At 29.2% G+C, this 24,309-nt stretch overlaps 1 protein-coding gene across 9 annotated transcripts in view; it reads right to left on the bottom strand.

Annotated features, from left to right (window-relative positions):
* Window positions 1-1,775: 1,775 nt before the first annotated feature.
* PMCA (plasma membrane calcium-transporting ATPase 3) overlaps window positions 1,776-24,309 on the bottom strand; it is a 206,005-nt gene continuing 183,471 nt past the window's right edge. For 3 of the 9 annotated variants that reach the window (XM_088273876.1, XM_088273880.1, XM_088273888.1), the window contains exons 24-26: window positions 16,225-16,293; window positions 13,862-13,876; window positions 1,776-2,105 (exon numbers count right to left, since the gene is read on the bottom strand). In XM_088273876.1, coding sequence (XP_088130002.1) covers window positions 1,893-2,105; window positions 13,862-13,876; window positions 16,225-16,293 — 297 coding nt within the window. In that variant the 3' untranslated portion in view covers window positions 1,776-1,892. The remainder of the gene's footprint in view (window positions 2,106-13,861; window positions 13,877-16,224; window positions 16,294-24,309) is intronic. The other 6 variants (XM_088273896.1, XM_088273906.1, XM_088273914.1 and 3 more) reach the window with 2 other exon arrangements.

The raw sequence follows: 24,309 nt of genomic DNA, 5'->3' as shown, positions 1-24,309 counted from the left end.
ATAGATTTATTTACATTTTCATAGAAACATGTCTTGAGGGACAGATAATCCTAAAATTTCTTTTGAAATTACAAGATCACTCAAGATTTCCGTTCCGCTTACACACAACACATATAGATATAAAGAAATTAAACTTGACAGAATGTGAGAGATTTACAATTCTCATAAAAGTGTTAATAGGTTTAATTTTAAGTTTTCGGGGCTCATAATGAAGGATTCGAGATTCCGGAGCTATTTTTAGCTGGAATTTAAGAGTCGGTGCTATTTTTGCGAGACTGAATCTCACAAATTGGACTTGCATCTGCGTGAATCTTATCATATTTGCAGGAATCTCACACGAAATGGAAAATTGGCAAAGATCTTGTGAATTGGACATGTATTTGCAGGAATCTCATGTTATATTTGCAAGAATCATATGATTTGGACGTATGCTTATAGGAATCTCATGATTCACTGTTACATTCGCAAGAATCTTGTGAATTGGACATGTATTTGCAGGAATCTCATGTTACGTTTGCAAGAAATATATGATTTGGACATATTCTTATAGGAATCTCGTGATTCACTGTTACATTCGCAAGAATCTTGTGAATTGGACATGTATTTGCAGGAATCTCATGTTACGTTTGCAAGAAATATACGATTTGGACATATTTTTATAGGAATCTCATGATTCACTGTTACATTCGAAGGAATTTTATGAACTGGACATGTAATTGCAAGAATCTCACGAACCAGAGCTATATTTACAGAAATTCCATTTATAAGCTTGATTTATAAGAAGGCTTGATTTATAAGAACTGGAGCTATATTTACAGGAAACTCGTGAATTCGCTCCATTTTGAGCCCCGAAGGTTAAGGTTTAGTAGATTCCGAGAACATTGAACAGAGAACATTGAAAGAATGACGGAGAAGTTCGCATTCCGCAGCATCTCATCGTCCACAAAGCACCCTTTGTTGATAATATTACTATAAATATATTCAATAAAAACAAACACACCGGACGTCGTACATATATAAGTTAGAAATAACATTCCAAAATGATTCGTTTGTCCTATTTATTATAATACTTGGCTAATCTAAGTTCCCTTACAAGTATGAAAAGTTGAGAAGAAATTACTTTTATTATAGTATATAAGAGCGAGAGAGGAAAGTATAAATATTGGCATGATCAAACGAGATAGCCAGGCGACATTCCCAACTATTACATTAGTGTTCCGGTTAAATATCACATCAACTTTCAGCGTATTGCGATCAGGACTAACTCGCGGCCACCACACTCCCGACAGCCGGCCGTTGGCGTCACCACATTCCCGACGGCCGTAGGTCGCCGTCACCACTTTCCCGACATTCGGCCGTTGGAGTCACCACATGCCCGTCAGTTGGGGGTTGGCGACACCACGATCTCGGCTTCCCGCGGTTGACGTCACCACATTCCCGACAGCTGGCGGTTGGCGCCACCACATTCCCAACAGCTGGCGGTTGACGTCACCACATTCCCAACAGCTGGCGGTCGGCGTCACCACATTCCCAACAGCCGGCGGTCGGCGATTCCCGACCAGATTCCGCGTCGCCCAATCCATTCTCACTGCCCGCTAACAGGGTATTCCGCTCACTCCTCGACAGGTTTTAAACATGTTAATTACATATAAGGTAAATTGTTCATATATTAAATATTATGCATAAGATCTATCAACTTTAAAAACTATTTAAAAATAACAAATCCATGAAGCGATACAGATCGCCGTCGCGTTTTGAACGCAATGTTTATTTAGTTTTTTTTAATTTAATTTATTTATTGATGTTTGGTTTTTTGTTTGGTTGCTTCGCCCATCAGTCTAGAGGGAGTATTTGATAATGCAGACTGTCTTTTGAGGTTATCTCTGGGGTTTTTAAACGGCCGTCTCGGTGTGGCTGTGGCTGGACAGGCGCTCGACGTCTATTTCCGGTATGGTCAGTTCCGGCGCGTGGTCCACGTACTCGATGGAGGCGGAAGCCTGCGACAGCCTCTTGGAGAAGACGGCCTGCTTCCGCATCGCTTCCGCGAGGGCTGCGTCGGCTCCCCGCGTGTCCAGCCCTTGTCTAAACGCATTCACCACCCGGATCTGCGCACACAATCCAAAATCAGAGCGGGGCAATCGTACACATGAATTTTTTTGGCACCAATTTTTTTTTAAATTCAGACACTAGATTATCCCTTGAAATCAATATTTTCAGTGTCTCAACTTGAGATAAAACATCTACCATATGAACTTATTTTTTTTACACAAAAAAACATATATTTTTATTTTATTTTATTTATTCAGACACTAAATTGTCACCCTACGTGTGTTACGTTCACCATTCTGCCCATGTATGGTGAACGTTACACATGTAAAAAGTGATCACTTAAGCCAGCCAAATGTCAGGTCTTTAGCCCCGGGACGCTCAGACTTTAATTTATTTTCATATAAAACGAGATGTTTCATCTCAAGTTAAAACACCCAAAATAAGTAATATTTTCCCCTATCCAGTCATTAATAGCAAAAACGTCATTTTTTTGTTCTTTTTTGCGTCAAAGGGAATCAAGTTGTGGTAGAAGAGGGATTGAAATTTAAAGCTTAGAGGTCTAGCATCGGTAAAATATAAAATAATTGGAATGTATAAAATATATTCGTAACATATAATATCCCCCTCCGCAGTTAAGTGGTAAAGACATTTGGGTACGAGGTCTTGGGTTCAATTCTGAGGGTGGTAAAAAAATATTTTGTTTGTGATTTCAAAAAAGTGATTTTTTCACTTTAATAAATATGAATAAATATCACTTAGAAGGCTGGTCAGCCTTCAAGTGATTTACGACCAATGTAACACGGCATCTTTGAAGTGCCCTATGCACCATTTGGTGCGAATAGGGCAAAAAAGAAATAAATTTATGGTAACTATTTTTTCGTACCATTTTCTTAAAACATTATTAATAATAATACGCAGTGGCGTGCGAAGAAATTTTAATCAGGGTACGCAGTAAGGGTTGGGTGAGGATAAGCCATAGTAGGCATTGGTCGTGTTTCTATATGGAACGCAAGTAATCCAGGGTATGTACTGCTTTTCTGCCCACATAGAATGCTCGCCACTGATTATTATTGTAATCAACCCTTGTAGAGATGTTTACATTCCGATTAAGGATGGTAATGCAACATATGTGTGCCTGGGGCAACAATGGTGTCACCAAATAAATAAATTGAGTGGGATTATGATCCCTTTTTCAAATTTTCCCCAAAGAAAATTCCAGTTAAAAAATTTTTAGCACAACTTATTTTTTTTTATCAAAACAACGTTTTTCTTTTAGTGACAGCAAATATCAGTATATGCATATATTTTTTAAATACAATTTTTTTTTAATGTAAAAATATGTCACTTAAGAAAAAAATCATTAAAACATACAAAGATTTTTGTATTCTATTCTAAATGTAACTACTTATTTTTATATTTTTCATTCAAATAATTTCATATACTATAATACAAACATAACTAATTTTAAAATACCTCTAATGGGGCAAATATATAAAATCACCACTGTCTAATACTTAGTACATATATGTGTTATTAATTTTTAAATATAAAAATAAAATAAATACAAATTGGTGATGTAATTTCTAACAACTTTGGTCATAATCCTCAAATATGGTCCAAAATCTCGAAAATCGTTCTAAGCCTCAATTATGGCCCAAAGCTTCAACTATGGCTTAAAGTCTCCACAATGGTCCAAAACCTTAAATATGGCCCAAAGACTCTTCTGTGGGTCAAAGCCCCAATTATGGTCTTAACCTAGTTCTAGGGGTGATAAGCCTTAACCAAAGTATTAAGCTTCAATTATGGCCCAGAGCCTCAATTATGGCTCAAAGCCTTAACTATGGTCCTAAGCGTAAATCAAAGTCGTAAGCCTTAATTATGGTCTTTAGCTTCAATTATGGTCCTAAGCCTCAACAATGGTCCTAAAGGCCGCGCGCAAGAAAGCCTAATGCATAAAATATGAGCAATCATTTAATATTTTTAAAATGTGAAGTATAACATATTATTTTTTTAAAGAGCACATTTAAAATAATAAAACTACTTAGCGAAATATTATTGTATTAAAAATGAATTAGAAAATTGAGTTATTTATGACCATAGTTATTAAAACTACATACTGTACATTGTGTTTTTATTTTATTATTTTTAAGTAAGATATTTTTAGAATATATATATATATATATATATATATATATATATATATTAATAATAATGACAAAACCCTTATCCGCACCCCAATGGTCCATAGGGCACTGCGTCATATAAACGCAGTGTTATATTGATCGTTTACACATGAAGGAAAGGTGATCAGCCCTCCGCTTCAGGTACCAGTCCAGGGTAATAATGAATAAATATGACAGTGAAAAAATCACTTATATTTATTTTACCCCCCTTGGGAATCGAACCCGGGACATCCAGAACGGTAGCCGAGTGTGCTGACCATTACACTACGAAGGCGAACAAATATATATATATATATATATATATATATATATATATATATATATATATATATATATATATATATATATATATATATATATATATATATAAGATTTTGTATAATTAGACAGTGGCGAGTATAATATCTAATCCCAAATACACTACAAAATACATACGACGGAAAATTATTAAAACTATTTATTTATTCAAACTAATATCTATCACATTTTATTTATTAAAAGCAGCATTGTTAACTTTGTGGTATGGTAATATAACACTCTCCTTATCATTCATCGTTCACTTTGTATAAAAACCAACATTTTATTTTTCTTTAAATGTCAGATTATAATAATTTCATTTCGATGATCTGATGATGGAACGATTATTCCGAAACCGGCAGTCACGAATTGGCGTTTATCAAAGAGGTATTATACACAGTGAACTATGAATGATAAGGAGGTTGTGTTAATATCTACCAAAAAAAGCGTCATATTAAATTTGCAAACTTCTCAAAGCATTTAATGAATGCTTACTTACTTACACAATTTAAAATTTACCTTATTAACTAACTAACTAACTAACCATCACGCCGCTTCCCCGCAGGGGTAGGCAGAGAGAATAGAGCGCCACACCACTCTGTCCTTGCAAACATCCTTCGCCTCTTCCACGTTCATGCATCTCCTCATACATGCCCGCCGATTGTTACGATTCCTAACCTGACCACTTTCAAGTATTTGGCATACCTGATCGTGCCATGTTTTTCTCGGTCTTCCTCTGCTTCTTTTCCCACTAACATTCGCCTCATAAATTTGTTTTACCGTTCTTTCCTCACTCATTCGTTCCACATGTCCAAACCATCTCGACACACCTTTCTTAATTGTATCGATAATGCTTATCTCAGCTTTGCATTCCTTCCTTATTTCACTATTCGCACATCTACATTATTATATGGTTTAATTTATAAAATTCAGTATTTCAAAATGAGTTTAAAATTAATTCTTCTTTTTTAAACCCTTATCCACACCACAATGGTGCATCGGGCACTGCTTCACATAAACGCAGTGTTATATTGACCATTAAAACATGAAGGAAAGGTGATCAACCCTCCACTTCAGGTACCAGTCCAGGGTAATATAGAATAAATATTAGAGTGAAAAAATCACTTACATTTATTTGACCCCCCCCCCCTTGGGAATCGAACCCGGGACCTCCAGAACGGTAGCCGAGCGTGCTGACCATTTACACTATGGAGGCGGACATTTTTAAACTGCATTGAAACTATAATTTTATCATTTCAACATAGATAAAGAAGAATATGGATGTCCGGGTATTTACAGGGCTTACGACCCGTCATAGGCTGGTTTAAGTGTAACATACACTATTCTACCCATGATTGACAACCACACTACTCAAAGTCTTGAAATTCCTATATACATATTTCATATAATTCACACGTCATAATATGCGTGAGTCCTTGGCAACATCTATGGTTGATTCGAGTAAGCTTTTTATTTAGCAAACACCGTTATTTTAAAATGTATGCAAGATTCCTTCCCAAATTATTTCACATAGTGGAAGACGCCTGAAAACATGATTTAAAATTTCTATGAAGCTTATGATTTGACCAGTTATTTGAAAAATATATTTATTTCCTATTATTAATTGGTGTGTATATATATATACATATATATATATATATATATATATATATATATATATATATATATATATATATATATATATATATATATATACATATATATATATTTATACATATATATCCTTACCTTGTTACTCATTACATATTTTTTAAACATTTTAACTGCATATTTTTTAGTGTCTGTCGTTTGAACCACTGTAGTTTTCACCCTTTGATAAATGTGTCGCCTACTTTCAAAATCCGCCAAATCCATGTAAGTCAATTTTCCAAAAAATGCAAAATTCACCGGGTAACATTTATGTTTAAAAGATTAGTATTTAGATAAAATATTATGAAATAAAGAAATTTAACATTTTTTAAGATTATTTTCAGTATTAAAAAAAAATACACGAGACACAAACCGATAATGACGTCATCTTAATTTTTGACCTATCCCCGCTCTCTGATTGGCCGATATGGGTCAGAAGGCAAGTTCCATGAATATAGCGGAATTTGAAATACAACGCTGTTTTTAAGTATTTTTTAGCAGGGTTTCCAAGTATATAAATATTTTAAACAATAAAACCCACAATTGGCATTCCGATAGAGTATTTATTTTTAAATCTTATAAAATTGGATCTGGCGGATTTTGAAAGTAGGCGACACAAATAAACTCTTGATTTATTTCGTGACTTCATAAGCATTCCATCATTTGATTGATTTCTTTCGTAATTTTGCAAATACAAAAATACAACATTGATCGTACACATATGTCATTTGATAAGTATGGTAAAAAAATATTATAATTTTTTGTTCCTTGTTTTAGATAAGTATGAAGTAAAAATTAAAAAAAAAAAGATAATTTTCGCTTTGACTTACTAAAATGATGTTTTTAAGTAAATTTTGTAAAAAATTTAGATAAAATAGCCCGTAGCAGTCTTGCTCGCTACATACATTTCTAGAAATTGAACAACGCGTCGGTTTCGGCAGGAATTTGTGCTGAACAAGTAATTGATGATAATTTAAAATTCAATAAATAATAAAATAAAACCCTTATCCGCACCCCAATGGTGCATAGGGCACTGCGTCATATAAACGCAGTGTTATCTTGATCGTTTACACATGAAGGAAAGGTGATCAGCCCTCCGCTTCAGGTACCAGTCCAGGGTAATATTGGATAAATATGACAGTGAACAAATCACTTATATTTATTTTACCCCCCCTGGGAATCGAACCCGGGACCTCCAGAACGGTAGCCGAGCGTGCTGACCATTACACTACGGAGGCGGACAGTTAATTTTACAGTCGTAAAATGAGTTATTTTTTTACCATACTTACCAAAACGACAGTTGTTTTACATTAAATACAACAAAATACAAATTCATTACAAACTAACACATTCACGTTAAAATTACAACATACACATTACATATATCAACGGAAATTCAAGATAAAAAAAATAAAAATAAAATACATATAAAAATAGCCCATAGGGCAGTATGTTCAAATATGACGCAATCAGTATAAAGTGTGTACTCTTAAATAAATAATTCAGTACGCAACTGGCTGCGCGAGAAACCACACGTGTGCATCTCAAAATTGTGAATTTAAAAAAGGTTTTAATAATAATAATAATAATAAAATTGGATAACTTATATAGCGCCATTTTCGTAAAAAAATACCTCAAGGGCGCTTCACTGTGAATGAATTATACTACTTAATTATACTGTTTTATAGGAATAAGACTTTTTTTAGAATATATATATGGTAAAAATATTGTTTATAATTTTTTTTCAACTCCTTACCTTTCAATTACTCTTTTCTTTACAAAATCATATATATATTTTTTTCATTAAAAACTTATTTTTTCAATGCGAAAACGGTAGTCTAAGCAAAAAATTAAATAACGTTAAATGTTACATGGTTCAGAAGAAAATTATCCCGCCTTAATTTACATTAAAAAATGCGGTTCTTTTTTCATTCCTTTCAGTCCAATGGTGCATAGGGCACTGTATTAGACACAGATGACCTTCAATTACCTGTGTCTCGTGCAGTATTTTTTATAATACTTATTTTCCGTCCACCAAATATATGAATTTATTACATTTGGTAAATTACCGATTTTTTTAATGATCCACTACTACCCTTTGAACATTTATTTTTATTTTTATCTTTTAACGATTTTTTTTATCTTAAACATCATCGTTGATCTAATAATTCCGACACACTGAGCACAGAGGTAGTACCTGACATTTTTCAAATTTTTTGCATTATACGCTTCGAATATGGCTTCATATTCTGAAGATATCGCATGAGAAATAGTCGTATTTGCTTTATTTATTTGATAAAAACGCTTTAGAAAAATTACACTGTTTTAACATTAGCTGACAAAGTGGTTTTACAAAAAGATTAAAACCCAAAACACAATTATCGGTTGATAAAGGGTTAAACTCGGTTCAAATGTAGATACGGCCTCTGTTCTTAGTACGGATGTATATACATTGACATTTAGTAAATTTCACTCAATATTCATATATATATATATATATATATATATATATATATATATATATATATATATATATATATATATATATATATATATATATATATATATATATATATATATATATATATATATATATATATATATATATATATATATATATATATATATATATATATATATATATATATATATATATATATATATATATATATATATATATATATATATATATATATATATATATATATATATATATATATATATATATATATATATATATATATATATATATATATATATATATATATATATATATATATATATATATATATATATATATATATATATATATATATATATATATATATATATATATATATATATATATATATATATATATATATATATATATATATATATATATATATATATATATATAACCACCTCTAAGAAACATCCCTATTTCATAGGTACCAAAACTTCACTTTTAATTTAAGTTTTACTTGGTGCATACCACAGTTTCTAAAATCTAATGTGATACGTGTTTCGATACATTCCGCATCATTTTGAAACCTGTACTTCTTTCGACCCTTGTCACATCCAATGTGCATAGGGCACCGGATACAAAAGAAGCTACGTTGATTTGATCACCTACCTCGAAATGGCGAAGTGATCAGTTCTCTGCTTCAGATATCAGATAAGGGTATTATCAATTTTTTTAATGTGAAAGTATCATGTATGGTATACTCGTATTTATTTTGACTTCACTGGGAATCGAACCCCGGACTTTATGGTTTTACGGACATGGCTTCTATATACGCTTAAAAAAGTATATAATTTATTTTTAGTAAATAAAAAAGTTATAGAATATTGAGTGTAATTTTTACATATAGAAACATTTGAAAAACTCTAATACATGAAAATATCATCGATGGAAGGCAAATTGTGATAACTCCAAATTTATAAAAAAAAAACGGAGGCAAATAAATAAATGAAAAATAGGGTAACACTCCTTCTTTTGGACAGTTGCCACCCTCCCAGTTATTGACACTGTGATTTCACGTGTGAACACTGTCCGAAATTAGACACATGTTTAAACGTAATTTGTCACATTTTCGAGCTTCGAAAATGTACCTTTAGACCAACAATGATTACGTCGTACATTCGATTGAAAATGCCATAACTAGGCGAAACAATTATGACAAATTTCTTATGTATTTTTAAACAATAAAATACAAGTTAGTAGACTCTAAAAATCAGTATTTGATTTTGACTTGTTGGGTAATATATCCAAAATTAAACACGATTATTGGATTGAATTCTACTTTTATTTACATATATCGCTCACTACTTTCAACAACGTCATACATATATCAAAAATCGTTAACTTTCAGTTGTGCATGTTTTCGGAATGCCCATAAAATGTACTATATCCCAGCAAAAGTGGAATATTTTTAACTTTATATTTACCCGCTACAGGGCAGAAAGTGTTGTTTTTGAATTTTGAAGGAAAGGTATAGTTTAATTATTTTTTAAAATAAACTTAATATTTTTCAAAAGGAGAAAAATCCTTCAGGTTTAACCTAAAAAGATCTGTTGCACAGAAAAAGTTCAATAAGTTGCTTTATATTTATTTTTAATACATTTAATTATATTTTTAAACTTTAAAAACAATCTCCTGAAAAATCAAGTTGTTTGATTTATGACGTTGTTGAAAGGAGTGAGCGATATATGTGACGAGTTTTGTTTTATTAAGGCATTATCAAACACTCAAGTGTTATTATCAAACACTCAAACGCGTCACACATCACTTAAGAGTATGTAAATAAAAGTAGAATTCAATCCAATAACCGTGTTTAACTTTGGATAAAATACCCAACAATTCAATATGGAATTCTACCAACTGTCTGCAGTTACAATAAATTTGATTTTGACATTTAAATTACGTCGTTGTGTCGCTATGTGAACTGACACAGACTTTTTTTTTTGGGGACTGATTTGAATATATTTTTTATTGAGTAAATATTAAGTATTACTAATTAAATATATCATAATTCGTATTGCTAAAAAGAAATATTTTTTTTAACATGTTTTTTTTTATGAGAACAGTATAGATTAAATACTAAAATTCATTTGGATAGTAAAATCAATATAAATGAAGGAATACTAATTGTCATAAATTCGTTTTCCATCGGTGATATGGACGAAAGCTCTTGTCGAAGTTTACTGCTAATAAAACGATAATATTATAAAAAAACAACTAATTTCTAACAGCAACATTAACCCTAGATAACTAAACTATATTTGTACATAGTAACTAAACATTCGTCAGACGGACGACGCAATTAAAAAAGTTAAAATTATAAAAAGTATTATTAAAAATGGTAACTGGTTACATGACACTAAGTTTTGTTTATTAGGAATGAATGTAAGAGACATTTAACAATAAATCAGTATTTCGTAAACAAAGCCTGGCGGGTGCGGGGTGCAGGGAAGTAAGTGCACTTGACTTGCACCCAGAAGGGCGTCGTCGCGTGGACGAATGTTTAGTTATCTAGGGTTAATAAATTACGCGTCATTTACACACAGGACGATTGTGAGGACGGTCCACTTGGGATCTACGATAGGCCATTGCAAGAGTTGTTTCATTGGTTGATTCGGCTGTCACCTTGTGGTAACATCTATCCATTTTAATTTAAGTTTTACTTACAACATTTTGAGTGTGTCTCAATACTTGTTCACAAAATCTGGATTATCTCCAATTACAGGAGTTATTTTCATATTATTTTTTGACATCTCATCAAAGATGAAGAAGAAGATGGAAGTCTGGGCATTTACGGGGCTGACGACCGTCATAGGCTGGTTTAAGTGATCACTTTACACACGTGTATTATTGACAACCACACTACTCAAATTCTCGGAAGTTCTATAAATATGAACCAATTTAGAAACCTTGTTCTTGAATCACTAGAACTTCACTAGAGACATCTATTGGTGAGATGTAAATAGATGTCTCTAGTGAAGTTCTAGTGATTCAAGAACAAGGTTTCTAAATTGGTTCATATATATAGAACTTCCAAGATTTTGAGTAGTGTGGTTGTCAATAATGGGTAGAATTGGTGAATGTTACACGTGTGTAAAGTGATCACTTAAACCAGCCTATGACGGTCGTCAGCCCCGTAAATGCCCAGACTTCCATATTCTTCTTCATCTTTGATGAGATGTCAAAAAATAATAAGTTTTACTAGGTAAATACCACCATTTCTTAAAATCTAATGTATAAATATTACAGGTGTTTCGATGCATTACGCATACGATATTAGAAAATGATGCGGAATGCATCGAAACACGTGTCACATTAGATTTAAAGAAACAGTGGTATTTAACAAGTGAAGCTTAAATTAAACTTTGGCGAGAACCCTGACGTCTGGCATATCACGTTGATATGTGAGACCATACCACTGTCGACCCTTACCCACACCCAATGGTGCATAGGGCACTGCATAAAATTGGTGCAATTCTGTTCAAGAACCTTTCTAAAACCGTCATATAGAAACATACTAAAACCTTTCAAAAACTACAAATATAACTTTAATTTTACTGTATTGAGACCATACTACTGTCGACCCTTACCCACACCCAATGGTGCATAGGGCACTGCATACAATTGGTGCAATTCTGTTCTAGAACCTTTCTAAAACCGTTATATAGAAACATACTAAAACCTTTCAAAAACTACAAATATAACTTTAATTTTACTGTATTGAGACCATACTACTGTCGACCCTTACCCACACCCAATGGTGCATAGGGCACTGCATACAATTGGTGCAATTCTGTTCAAGAACCTTTCTAAAACCGTTATATAGAAACATACTAAAACCTTTCAAAAACTAAAAATATAACTTTAATTTTACTGTATTGTTGCCCGTGTAAAATATTCCATTCACAGATGAAAAAATTATTATTTTTTAAATATTCATAAGCGACACAATGCTAGTAAGAGTGCGGGTATGCTATCCCGATTTGTCCTGTGGCCTGTTCTCACGATTGTCCCGTATGCAAACGACCCATTACAAATAAATACGTATTTTAAAAAAAGAATTCAAATGTATTTTTTTCCAAGTCAAAATTAAACATTCGCATAACAACAGGATCCAAACCAATTTATTAATCCAACATAAATCTATTTTTCATATCACAAATCGCTCACTCCTTTCAAGAACGTCATAAATCAAAAAACTTGATTATTCAGGAGAACGTTTTTAAAGTTTAAAAATATAACACAATGTATTTAAAATAAATATCAAGCCACTTATTGAAGTTTTTACTGTGCAACAGATCTTTTTAGGTAAAACCTGAAGGTTTTTTCTCCATTTGAAAAATATTTAGTGTATTTAATAAAATAATTAAACAATACGTTTTCTTCAAAATGCAAAAAACAACACTTTCTGCCCTGTAGCGGGTAAATATTAAGTTAAAAATATGCCTCTTTTGCTGGGATATAGTTTTCATTTTCTGGGCATTCCGAAAACATGCAAAACTGAAAATCGACGATTTTTGATATATGACGTTCTTGAAAGGAGTGAGCGAAATATACTTTTTTTCTCAAAAAAAACAACAACAATCAGATAAAATTTTAATAAAATTTTGTATTAATTTTTAGTCCAATCGTTACATTTGACATTTCATTAATAAAACACAAAAATTATTCTTTTGTAATCGTTCGGGCATTGGTAGCCTGAATGCAGACTTTGGGGACTCTAACCCTGTTGCGTTAGCCGCCTTGAATTATGCCTATTTACACACGAATAAATTTTAACCTACCTTGTTTAGATATTAGTCTAAAAATTTTAAATCAAAGTTGTAGAAAATGAAATTTTCTGCAAGCATACAAAAGTAAAAAAAAAACAGTTTTCAGTTGAATATAGGTATTATTCAAGATGGTTACTTACGCAACAGAGTTGGGGTCCCAAAAACTAGACTTAGATCACCAATGCTCCAAACGATAAAATAATAAAATTTGTGTGTATGATTAATGAGATTTATTATCTATTTTACGGTACATAGCGACTGGACTTTTTTTTAAAAAAAAGGCAGAAGAAAAATATAACACATTTAAACATAGAACATTCATGTTACAATTACCCACGAAATAAAATATATATATATACTATATATAAAAAAAGACAAACAATTTTGAGTATGTTTTTTTTACTTACTTGCATTGGTATTTGCTAAAGATTGTTAGCAATAAAAAAATAAGCAAAACATGATTTAAATGAGATGTTATTCATATATCAATTTTGCATAGTTATAAATATTAAAAAAAATTGGAGAATTTTAACATGAAAATCCTATCAGTTTTCCACAGAGAAAATCACGTTGGATTTTTCACATCATAAAAGGAATGTTACAACTCGAATATTTAAATATCAACAGAATGTTACATTTTGAATATTTCAATATGCATGGAATGTTACATGTGGAATATTTTGTAAAAATCGATGTAAACAAATCAATTTTGAAAACAAAACTACTCTACATTGTAAAAGTTAGTATAAAAGTAATTAAATTTTATACCAAAAGTGTGTTTTGAGCTACTAGGAGTGGTGCAATTTTTCAAAAAAGATTTTTTTTCAACGAAAAATTGTCAAACTTACTGGATTCATTCGATAAATATAATTTAAAAAATCATTCAAAAAATTACCAACTGTGAATTATTGCTTCAAAAGGAATGGTTATTTAAATAAATACATATGGAGGATTTAAATATATAAAATTTTGCTCTAAAATGTAACACAATGTGAAAATGTGAATATTGAAAAATATTTTTTTAAATATGTAACGTTGTGACTTTTATAGCAAAATTTTAAAATTATTTTAAATCGGTTGTGTATCAAAGTTGCAAACAGATTTGATATTATTTTTTTAAGTAAAATATTTTGAATGATAAAATATAAAATATTATTTCACTGATTGCATTTTTAATACACAATTTTATTATTATTATCGTATGGGTATTTTTAGTGTAACAAATATTGGTGATTTTGGGGTTATTTTGCATCGATTAATATTCATTGGATTTTATAAACATGGGTACTAAAATAAATGAGGTTTATTTTCGTCCGCCGAGTAGCAACACCGTCGCGAGGGCATGCAAGTGCAAGTGGTATTGTCGACCCGCAGTCAAAAAACATTTTCCCCAAATTTGGGGAAAGTTCGTACACAACACCATCGCAAAACGGGGTAATCTGGTAACTGGAACACAAAAAATGTAAATACACACACACACAGGATGACGGCGTTTGCCCGTCGGCCTCGGAAGGGAAAAGGGGGTATCTACGGGTGGGGTAATGTAGACAGAGTACACAACATTGAAAACGGAACACAACAACAAAACTAGAGGAAAACCATAAGGAGATACGGTCATGCGCCTACTTGTAATCTTGCAGCCAGATTTGCCAAACAGTGATATTTTCTACGCCGGACTCGTGACAGCCCAAATATTTCCATTTCACAAATGTAACAGCTCAAATATTACGATTCCACAAATGTAACAGCTCGAATATTCCCATTTCATAAATGTAACAGCTCAAATATTTCAACTCCACAAATGCAACAGCTAGAATATTCCGGCTCCACAAATGTAACAGCTCAAATATTCCCAATTCTCAAAAGTAACAGTTCGAATATTCAAATGTATTATAATACGAATAGTCGCCTTCAGAAATATACGATACAAAAAATATTTGTAATGTAACATTGGAAAAGAGTGAACAAAATTTTAAGTTGTTTTTTTTTTTAAATCATTTATTTGAAGGTATCTTGAGAATATGATGAATTACATTTGTTGAAGTACCGCGAATTAATTTTAATAAATTTATATACATTTTAAATTGAGCCATTCACATTTTATCAAAGGAGGAAAAAAATTGCTTGATAACCAATTTTTCGTGTTATATTTGAAAAAATATATACGTGTAAGTATATTAAAATTGATTATTTAATACCATTTTGTTACTTTATCGTGAGTGGTTTATTCATCGTTTAAATAAAATAATACGATATTCATAATTGGGTATTTTTTTCATAAACTAAATGAATATTTGTTCTGAATTACTTGTATTTTGGAAAATTTTCAAGGCAAAAAAGCTGTAAATTCTAGCTGTTTTACAGCCGAAATCAGACAGAAATTTCAAATGAAATAAATCCTGGAACAGCAAAAAACGAGCTGGATATTGATAGGATATTCAGAAGGATCGAATACCTTTCCAGGATAAACTCCAGGTCTTCCTTAATTTCTGAGGTTTTATGCTAGCACAATATATATGTATATACGTACATACACAAGTGTATAATTGTACTTACACAAAGCTATCTTGTTTTAAAACATTTGTATCAAGATAAAGAAAAATAGTTTTTTCTTCACAAGTTTTTTTTAACCTTTGATGTCGGTTTTTGCGCTGTCACGAGTCTCGGCGGCCAAAAACAATACGTAAATAAATATACAAGAGTATGGATTAGAAAAAGAAAAAGAAAAGAAGTGTAACACAGTATGCAGGGCGGAGATATTGGTTCTTACAGCTTGATCAGTGGAGCTCTTGCTGTATGGTACTGGAATGAGGCGTTCCTGTAACTCGCCCCCTATGACCTGCGTATAATCACAGAGTAAAAACAGGACCCTTCCTTCGGGAGACATCAACAAGAGGACAAGAGATGGACAGAGTACGGTGACACCAACGTCGTGGGCAAACAGACAGCGAGTCGAATGCGCCCAACGGGAGGGTCGTGACTGTAGCGCTGCAAACTGTGCGCCCAAATCTCTCATTTGGGACATATTCAAACTGTATTCAATATATTTGCGTCAATTTAGAATATATTCAAACTGTAGTTCCATGAATTTAGAATACATTCAATTTGTAATCATTGCAACTGAGCGAATTTAAAGCACATTCAAACTGTATTCATTATGATTGCGTGAATTTAGAATATATACAAACTGAAATTGCGTGAATTAAGAATATATTCAAACTGTAATTGCGTGAATTTAGAATACATTCAATTTGTAATCATTGCAACTGAGCGAATTTAAAGCACATTCAAACTGTATTCATTGTGATTCCGTGAATTCAGAGCACATTCAAAATGTATTAATTGTGATTGCGTGAATTTAGAATATATACAAACTGTACTGGCGTGAATTTATAATACATTCAAACTGTAATCATTATAATTGCGTGAGTTTAGAATACATTTAAATTGTATTCATTACGATTGCGTGAATTTTGAACAAATTCAAAATGTGTTCATTATAATTCCATGAATTTAGAACACATTTAAACTGTAATCAGTAGAATTGCCTGAATTCAGAATTCATTCAAACTGTCATCATTAGAATTGCGTGAACTTAGAATACATTTAAATTGTAATCATTAGAATTGCGTGAATTTAGCATACATTCAAACTGTATTCATTATAATTGCGTGAATTTTGAACATATTCAAAATGTCTTCATTGCAACCGCATACATTTTAAATATCATCATTGTATCCCACGCAATTTTGAATACATTTAAAACTCTCACTTTGAAGTACCAAATCGATGCACGATTTAAAAAATCTAAAAAAGAAAAGTTAAAAAAAATCAACAATATTATTATATGTGTGATAGAATTTCTCTATTTAGGATTTAATATACTAAATTGAATATGTCTTTATAGTTTCAATCTTATCCACAAATATCAATTTTATAATATCTGTTTAAAAAAAAACGATAAATATGAACTTACATTCACACGAATCAGCACTAAACAAATATATTTTAATTTAAAATACTTTGATGTTAAGTAAAAAGATTTCAATTTTTTCATCAACTGAATAATATTGAATTCTTTACAGCATTATTTTTTTTACGTAACATATACAATATAAGGTAAGTAATTAAACAAACATGTTTTATGCGAGTTCGATTAACGTTACATTTCGAATATAAAAAATATTCAAATTGTAACACTGACGTCGCGTCACAGGTTAAATATGTAACAATTATTGAATATTTCAGTTTGAATTCGGCGATACAGTTACGACACTTCGGTTGGGCGGATTCGGATACGTAAATAAAATTCGACACCAAATCTAGTACAAGAAATACAAAAAATGATTTATGAAAAAAAAACTAAAATTACAAGACTTTAGCACAAGAAAAGAATGTAATGGGAAGAGGGTGTTCATGGTTGTAAGAGAGAGACAAAGATATACAGGAAGTGGTTCCTGTAATAGTCATAACAAATGAATGGTGCAAGGTTACTGAATGGGTTGCTGCTGAAGCGATCCAACGTTGTACGTTACGGTAAGTTATCGGGTTCAAGGGTTCAGGGGTACAAAAAGATAAGTCTACAAAATGAACAAAACGCTAATTCAGAAGAGTGGGACGGGGATCTGACAGCGAAGGGGACATCGACTCGACCAAGGGGAGTTCGGGAGGGATATGAAGAAGAATTTTAACTCATATATCGCTTTATCATATTTTATTCGGTTAAGTAAAAGCGATATAAAAAAAGCTTTTTTTTTTTTAATCTAAAAAAAAATATCTGCGACTAAAGTCTCTCTTCTCAAAGTGGGAACATATTTTAATTTTTTTTTTTGTAAAATTTACTATTAACCTCTTTTTAAAAGCGTAGAAAAAAATATTTCAAAAAATATTTTTTTTACAATATAATAACTGATCCGAATAAAGCGACCTAAACATATGAATATATATTTATAAATTTAAGTTAATAATGCAAAAAAATAAAAAAAGAATCAATTTTATAATTTTTAAACGCAATTTTAAAAGAATTGTCATGATAAAAATGCGTTTTAATATTTTTCAAACAAAATTAAAACATTTTAATGTACATTTTTTGTCAGCTTGTAAATGATTGAATATAAAACACGGTGTGGCATTTTTAAGCGGTGATCGAAAATTTACACAAATTGTATGTATATAAACATGATTTAAAACGTGTTTCAACACAACACACGTGTTTCAAATGCGTGCAATCTTGACACCAACAACATTTAATACTGTTTTATTTTATTTTTAAAGACATTTTTCCATACACGTATGATGAAAAAAAGCTAATTTAAAAATAAAAAATTAAAACAATTTGATTTTTTTAAATAACAGTTTAAAATAATAAAAAGAAGCAGTATGAATACACAATATGAAATATCATTTTTTTAAATAATAAAATAAAAAGAAGATTTTTTACCGTATATATGTCGAGTTTGTTTTGTTTTTTACAGCATTCATTTTAAGTAGATAAATTATAGATAAAAATGTGACTCGCTTAGAAAGGTTATATATATATATATATATATATATATATATATATATATATATATATATATATATATATATATATATATATATATATATATATATATATATATATATATATATATATATATATATATATATATATATATATATATATATATATATATATATATATATATATATATATATATATATATATATATATATATATATATATATATATATATATATATATATATATATATATATATATATATATATATATATATATATATATATATATATATATATATATATATATATATATATATATATATATATATATATATATATATATATATATATATATATATATATATATATATATATATATATATATATATATATATATATATATATATATATATATATATATATATATATATATATATATATATATATATATATATATATATATATATATATATATATATATATATATATATATATATATATATATATATATATATATATATATATATATATATATATATATATATATATATATATATATATATATATATATATATATATATATATATATATATATATATATATATATATATATATATATATATATATATATATATATATATATATATATATATATATATATATATATATATATATATATATATATATATATATATATATATATATATATATATATATATATATATATATATATATATATATATATATATATATATATATATATATATATATATATATATATATATATATATATATATATATATATATATATATATATATATATATATATATATATATATATATATATATATATATATATATATATATATATATATATATATATATATATATATATATATATATATATATATATATATATATATATATATATATATATATATATATATATATATATATATATATATATATATATATATATATATATATATATATATATATATATATATATATATATATATATATATATATATATATATATATATATATATATATATATATATATATATATATATATATATATATATATATATATATATATATATATATATATATATATATATATATATATATATATATATATATATATATATATATATATATATATATATATATATATATATATATATATATATATATATATATATATATATATATATATATATATATATATATATTAGTTAACCTTTCGCAACTGCGTCCTTGTTTAGAATACATAAAAAATATATATAAATAAATAAATATATCGAAATAGCAGTAAAGGACACAAATAGATTGGTGCATTCGGTGTGTGCTCATAAACAATCTTGTCTTGGCTTCTGTCTTGTAAAAATGAAACCATAATAAGAATATAATAAAACAAAAAAAAATAAAAAATAAAACATTCAATTCTATCAAAAACAGAGTTACGTATAGACACCAAAGTTATTTGACAACATTACCTCGTGTTTAGTTGACGTCCAAATGGATTTTTATTTGTTTTTATTTTTTTAACTTTTTTTCCTGTGAATCTGTTTTGTTTTTTTTTGTTTTTTTTTTATGTTTTCTTTTTTAAAGACGTCGAAATAAAAGCGGTTGAGTTAGTTATCATATTTTTATTCCAATAAACATTCATATAATTGTATGTATATATTTATATATTTTATCAACATCATGCATTTTAAAATGCCTTTAGCAGTTTATATATTTTAAATGTTAATAATATAAGCAACACTTATTAAAATATATAAATTTAAAGCAGATATTCATTTTATCCTAATATCTCTGGCGTTCAAAAAACGAAAGTGGACATATAAGGGAGTTTTTTGTTGTCAAACTCGATTATGTATTTTAAAAAAAACAGACAGCTATATTAAGGGCATTTGTTTCACCGTGTTATTGAACGGCAAAAAAGCTGTCATTATAAAAAAAAACATTAAAAATATATGTAAATTCTAAATATAAAATGTCTTTTAAGTTTATTTTTCTCCATATAAATTCTTTATTAATTTTTTGACTGAATTTAGACCAATTTCCGGCTAAGCATATAAAAAAATTATACATATTAATAAATGAGATTGAGGAGTGGAATGAAAAAAATTGGAAGGTAAAAAGGGTTAAAAAAAGAGGAATTAGATGATTTAAAAAGGAAAAGGGACCGTTATCTTAAAAGTGATTTTATTTAAAAATAAAATTTTAAAAAATAAACATCGAAAGACTGAAAAAGCGAAGGTTAAATTTAATTTATTTTTTATTTATTAAACTCTCCGCCTCCATAGTGTGATGGTTAGCACACTTAGCTACTGTGCTTGAGGCCATGGGTTCGATCTCCAGGGGGTCAAAAATATTGATTTTTCACTCTTACATTCATTTAATATTACCCTGGATTGGTACGCGAAGCGCAGGACTGGTCGCCTTGCGCTCACTAAGTAACTATCAAGATAACACTACGTCAAAACAACGCAGTGCTCTTTGCACCTTTGGACAAGGGTTTGAAGAAGTGAAGTGAATTTATTAAAATAAAATATAATAAAAACTGATATTGGCATTAAATATGAAAAAGATTGACAGAAAAAATGGAAGATGTAAAAGTTTAAATAAATAAGAGAGGAATGGGATGATTTAAAAGGAAAAGACAGTTATCTTAAAAGTTGATTTTTTTTAAGTATAAAAAAATTATAAAAAAATTTAGGTTTCTTAATATTTTCCAATATCAAAAATTATCAATTAATTTATTAAAATCTCCCGAAATTTATAAAATATATTAAAAAGGATTGAAAATTTAAGGAATCATTACTAAAAAATAAAAAATTGAGGAAATTTGAAAGGATACTACTAGTATATATATTTTGTTTATATGCTTAGCTGTGAAAAAGGTTTTAAAGGTATAATGATAACAGAATACAGGTGACACTAACGAACGTAATAACCTAAATTATCTAAAGATTTTCCATATCAAAGTGGACACAACTTCATCTAAATCTATCAAAATTATGTATTCTCTAAAGAGCTTTAGATTTAGAAGCATAAGTAGGGGACTAATAATACAATGAATACCTCGCCATTTCTCGAATCGAAAATTATATTAAACGCATTCAATGACGCACCATCAAGGATACGCCGACGTGTAAAAAAATACGACCGGCTGAAGGCAACACGCGCCTGAATCAAAAATTCTACTCGGGGTAAGGTTGAACGTGCGTCGTAATTTATTTCAATTAAATAAATGGAATCAAACCATTCTTCATTAAGCGAGGTATTATAAGAACTAGGTTAAGAAATAGGTGCGTTTTCTACGTCTATAGGTCACGTCTAGGGTATAGAAAATACATTGAAATTAATTATAGTTTTAGATATAGGTAACTAGAAGAATTTTTGAGCTACTAACGACAAAACAGAAAAATATGTATGCAAAAAAGATTTTTTAAGCAATTAAATAAAATGGATATTAAGTTATCAATTTTAAAAAAAAGTTAATAAAAGTGTAGGGGACTATTTGGAGAGAATGAAGACAGCAAATACAAACGAGGAAATCATAAAAAAAGACAAAATAAAATTTAAAAGAGGACTATTTTAGTTCTATTTTATTATTATTGTTGAAATATATGTCCAAAAAATATCTATTTAGAAAAATGTGGTATGAAATATGACGGACTGGCTGACCACAAATTTGGATGGGATTTTTGATTTGAACGATGCCATATTGGCTTGCCCTAGATTCTAACGATGCCCGACTAGCTTGCCCTAGTTTTTAACGAAGCTTGGTTGAATTGGCATCGATTTGAACGATGCCTAATTGGCTTGACAGCGATTCAACAACGATGCCTGACTGGCTTGCTCTAGATTTTAACAACGCTTTATTAGCTGGCCCTAGATTCTAACCATGCCTGACTGCCTTGCTAGAGTTTAACCGATGCCTGACTGGCTTGCTCTAGATTTTAAACAATGCTTTATTGGCATGCCCTAGATTCTAACGATGCCTGACTGCCTTGCCAGAGTTTAAACGATGCCTGACTGGCTCGCTCTAGATTTTAAACAAAGCTTTATTGGCTTGCCCTAGATTAAAACGATGCTTTGTTGGTTTGGCCTCGATTCTAACCATGCCTGAATGGCTTGCCAGAGATTTGAACGATGCCTGACTGATGTATAACAGTTTTAAATAGTGCCTTATTGATTCACTACAGATTTCATTAGTGTCTGACTAACTTGTCACCGTATTTTTATACGCTTTTAAAAATAGTAACAATAAATAAAAATATTTTAACAATCTTGAACACCAATGCACAAGAATAACGGACTTTTTTCCTGAACGAAAAACATCACAGTTTATAAATTTAAGGCTCATCAAAGTTCAGGTAATTAAAAGATACCAAAAATACATCAATTTATAAAATGTATACAAAAAAAGCGCATATCAAAACCATTTAAGAGTATTTTATTTTAACATTTAGATATTTTTATATATATAATTTTAAAACTTTATTATTAAATTCCTACAAGCATTTTTTATGAAATTTATTTTAGACATTTAGCTTTACATAAATTACTTGACATTTAATGAATCCAATACATAAAAAAGGCTGACGTGAAAATGAATTTAAATTAAATTCATCAGCAAAGGGTAGTAGTTGATTCAATTAATTGAAATGGTCAAATACAGTTTAAACACAAAATTAAAGAATAGGTTATTTTTAATACGTTTTTAAGAATAATTTAAGGGTAAGTTCTATTATTATAATATTTGTGTTGACATCCAAAATCTATTTTGCGGTACGAACAACAATATTTTGAAACAAACATTTTTTTAAGCATTTATTTTATTTTATTATTTTATATTTTGACCTTTAATTTTTAGTATATTGGGCTAGTCCCGTTTAAACATAGCTAAAGAGTGAATATATATTTTTTAATGTCAGTATATTTTTGTGATTTTATTCTATGATTACGATATATACCGAATATTCAAAATGTATATAAAGCTGTGTGTACGAGTATGCATGTTTGACAATTTAACGTCACGGAATATATTGAATATTCAAACTGCGTGTACAGCATTTTTGACAATTTAACGTCACGAAATATACTGAATATTCGAACTGTGTGTATAGCATGTTTGACAATTTAACGTCACGAAATATACTGAATATTCGAACTGTGTGTATAGCATGTTTGACAATTTAACGTCACGAAATATACTGAATATTCGAACTGTGTGTATAGCATGTTTGACAATTTAACGTCACGAAATATACTGAATATTCGAACTGTGTGTATAGCATGTTTGACAATTTAACGCCACGAAATATACTGAATATTC

The sequence above is a fragment of the Brachycentrus maculatus genome, unplaced genomic scaffold, assembly GCF_059751285.1.
Source record: "Brachycentrus maculatus isolate JH-2025_06_01 unplaced genomic scaffold, ASM5975128v1 h1tg000033l, whole genome shotgun sequence".
Taxonomy (NCBI): domain Eukaryota; kingdom Metazoa; phylum Arthropoda; class Insecta; order Trichoptera; family Brachycentridae; genus Brachycentrus; species Brachycentrus maculatus.
This window is presented reverse-complemented; position numbering and strand designations above follow the sequence as displayed.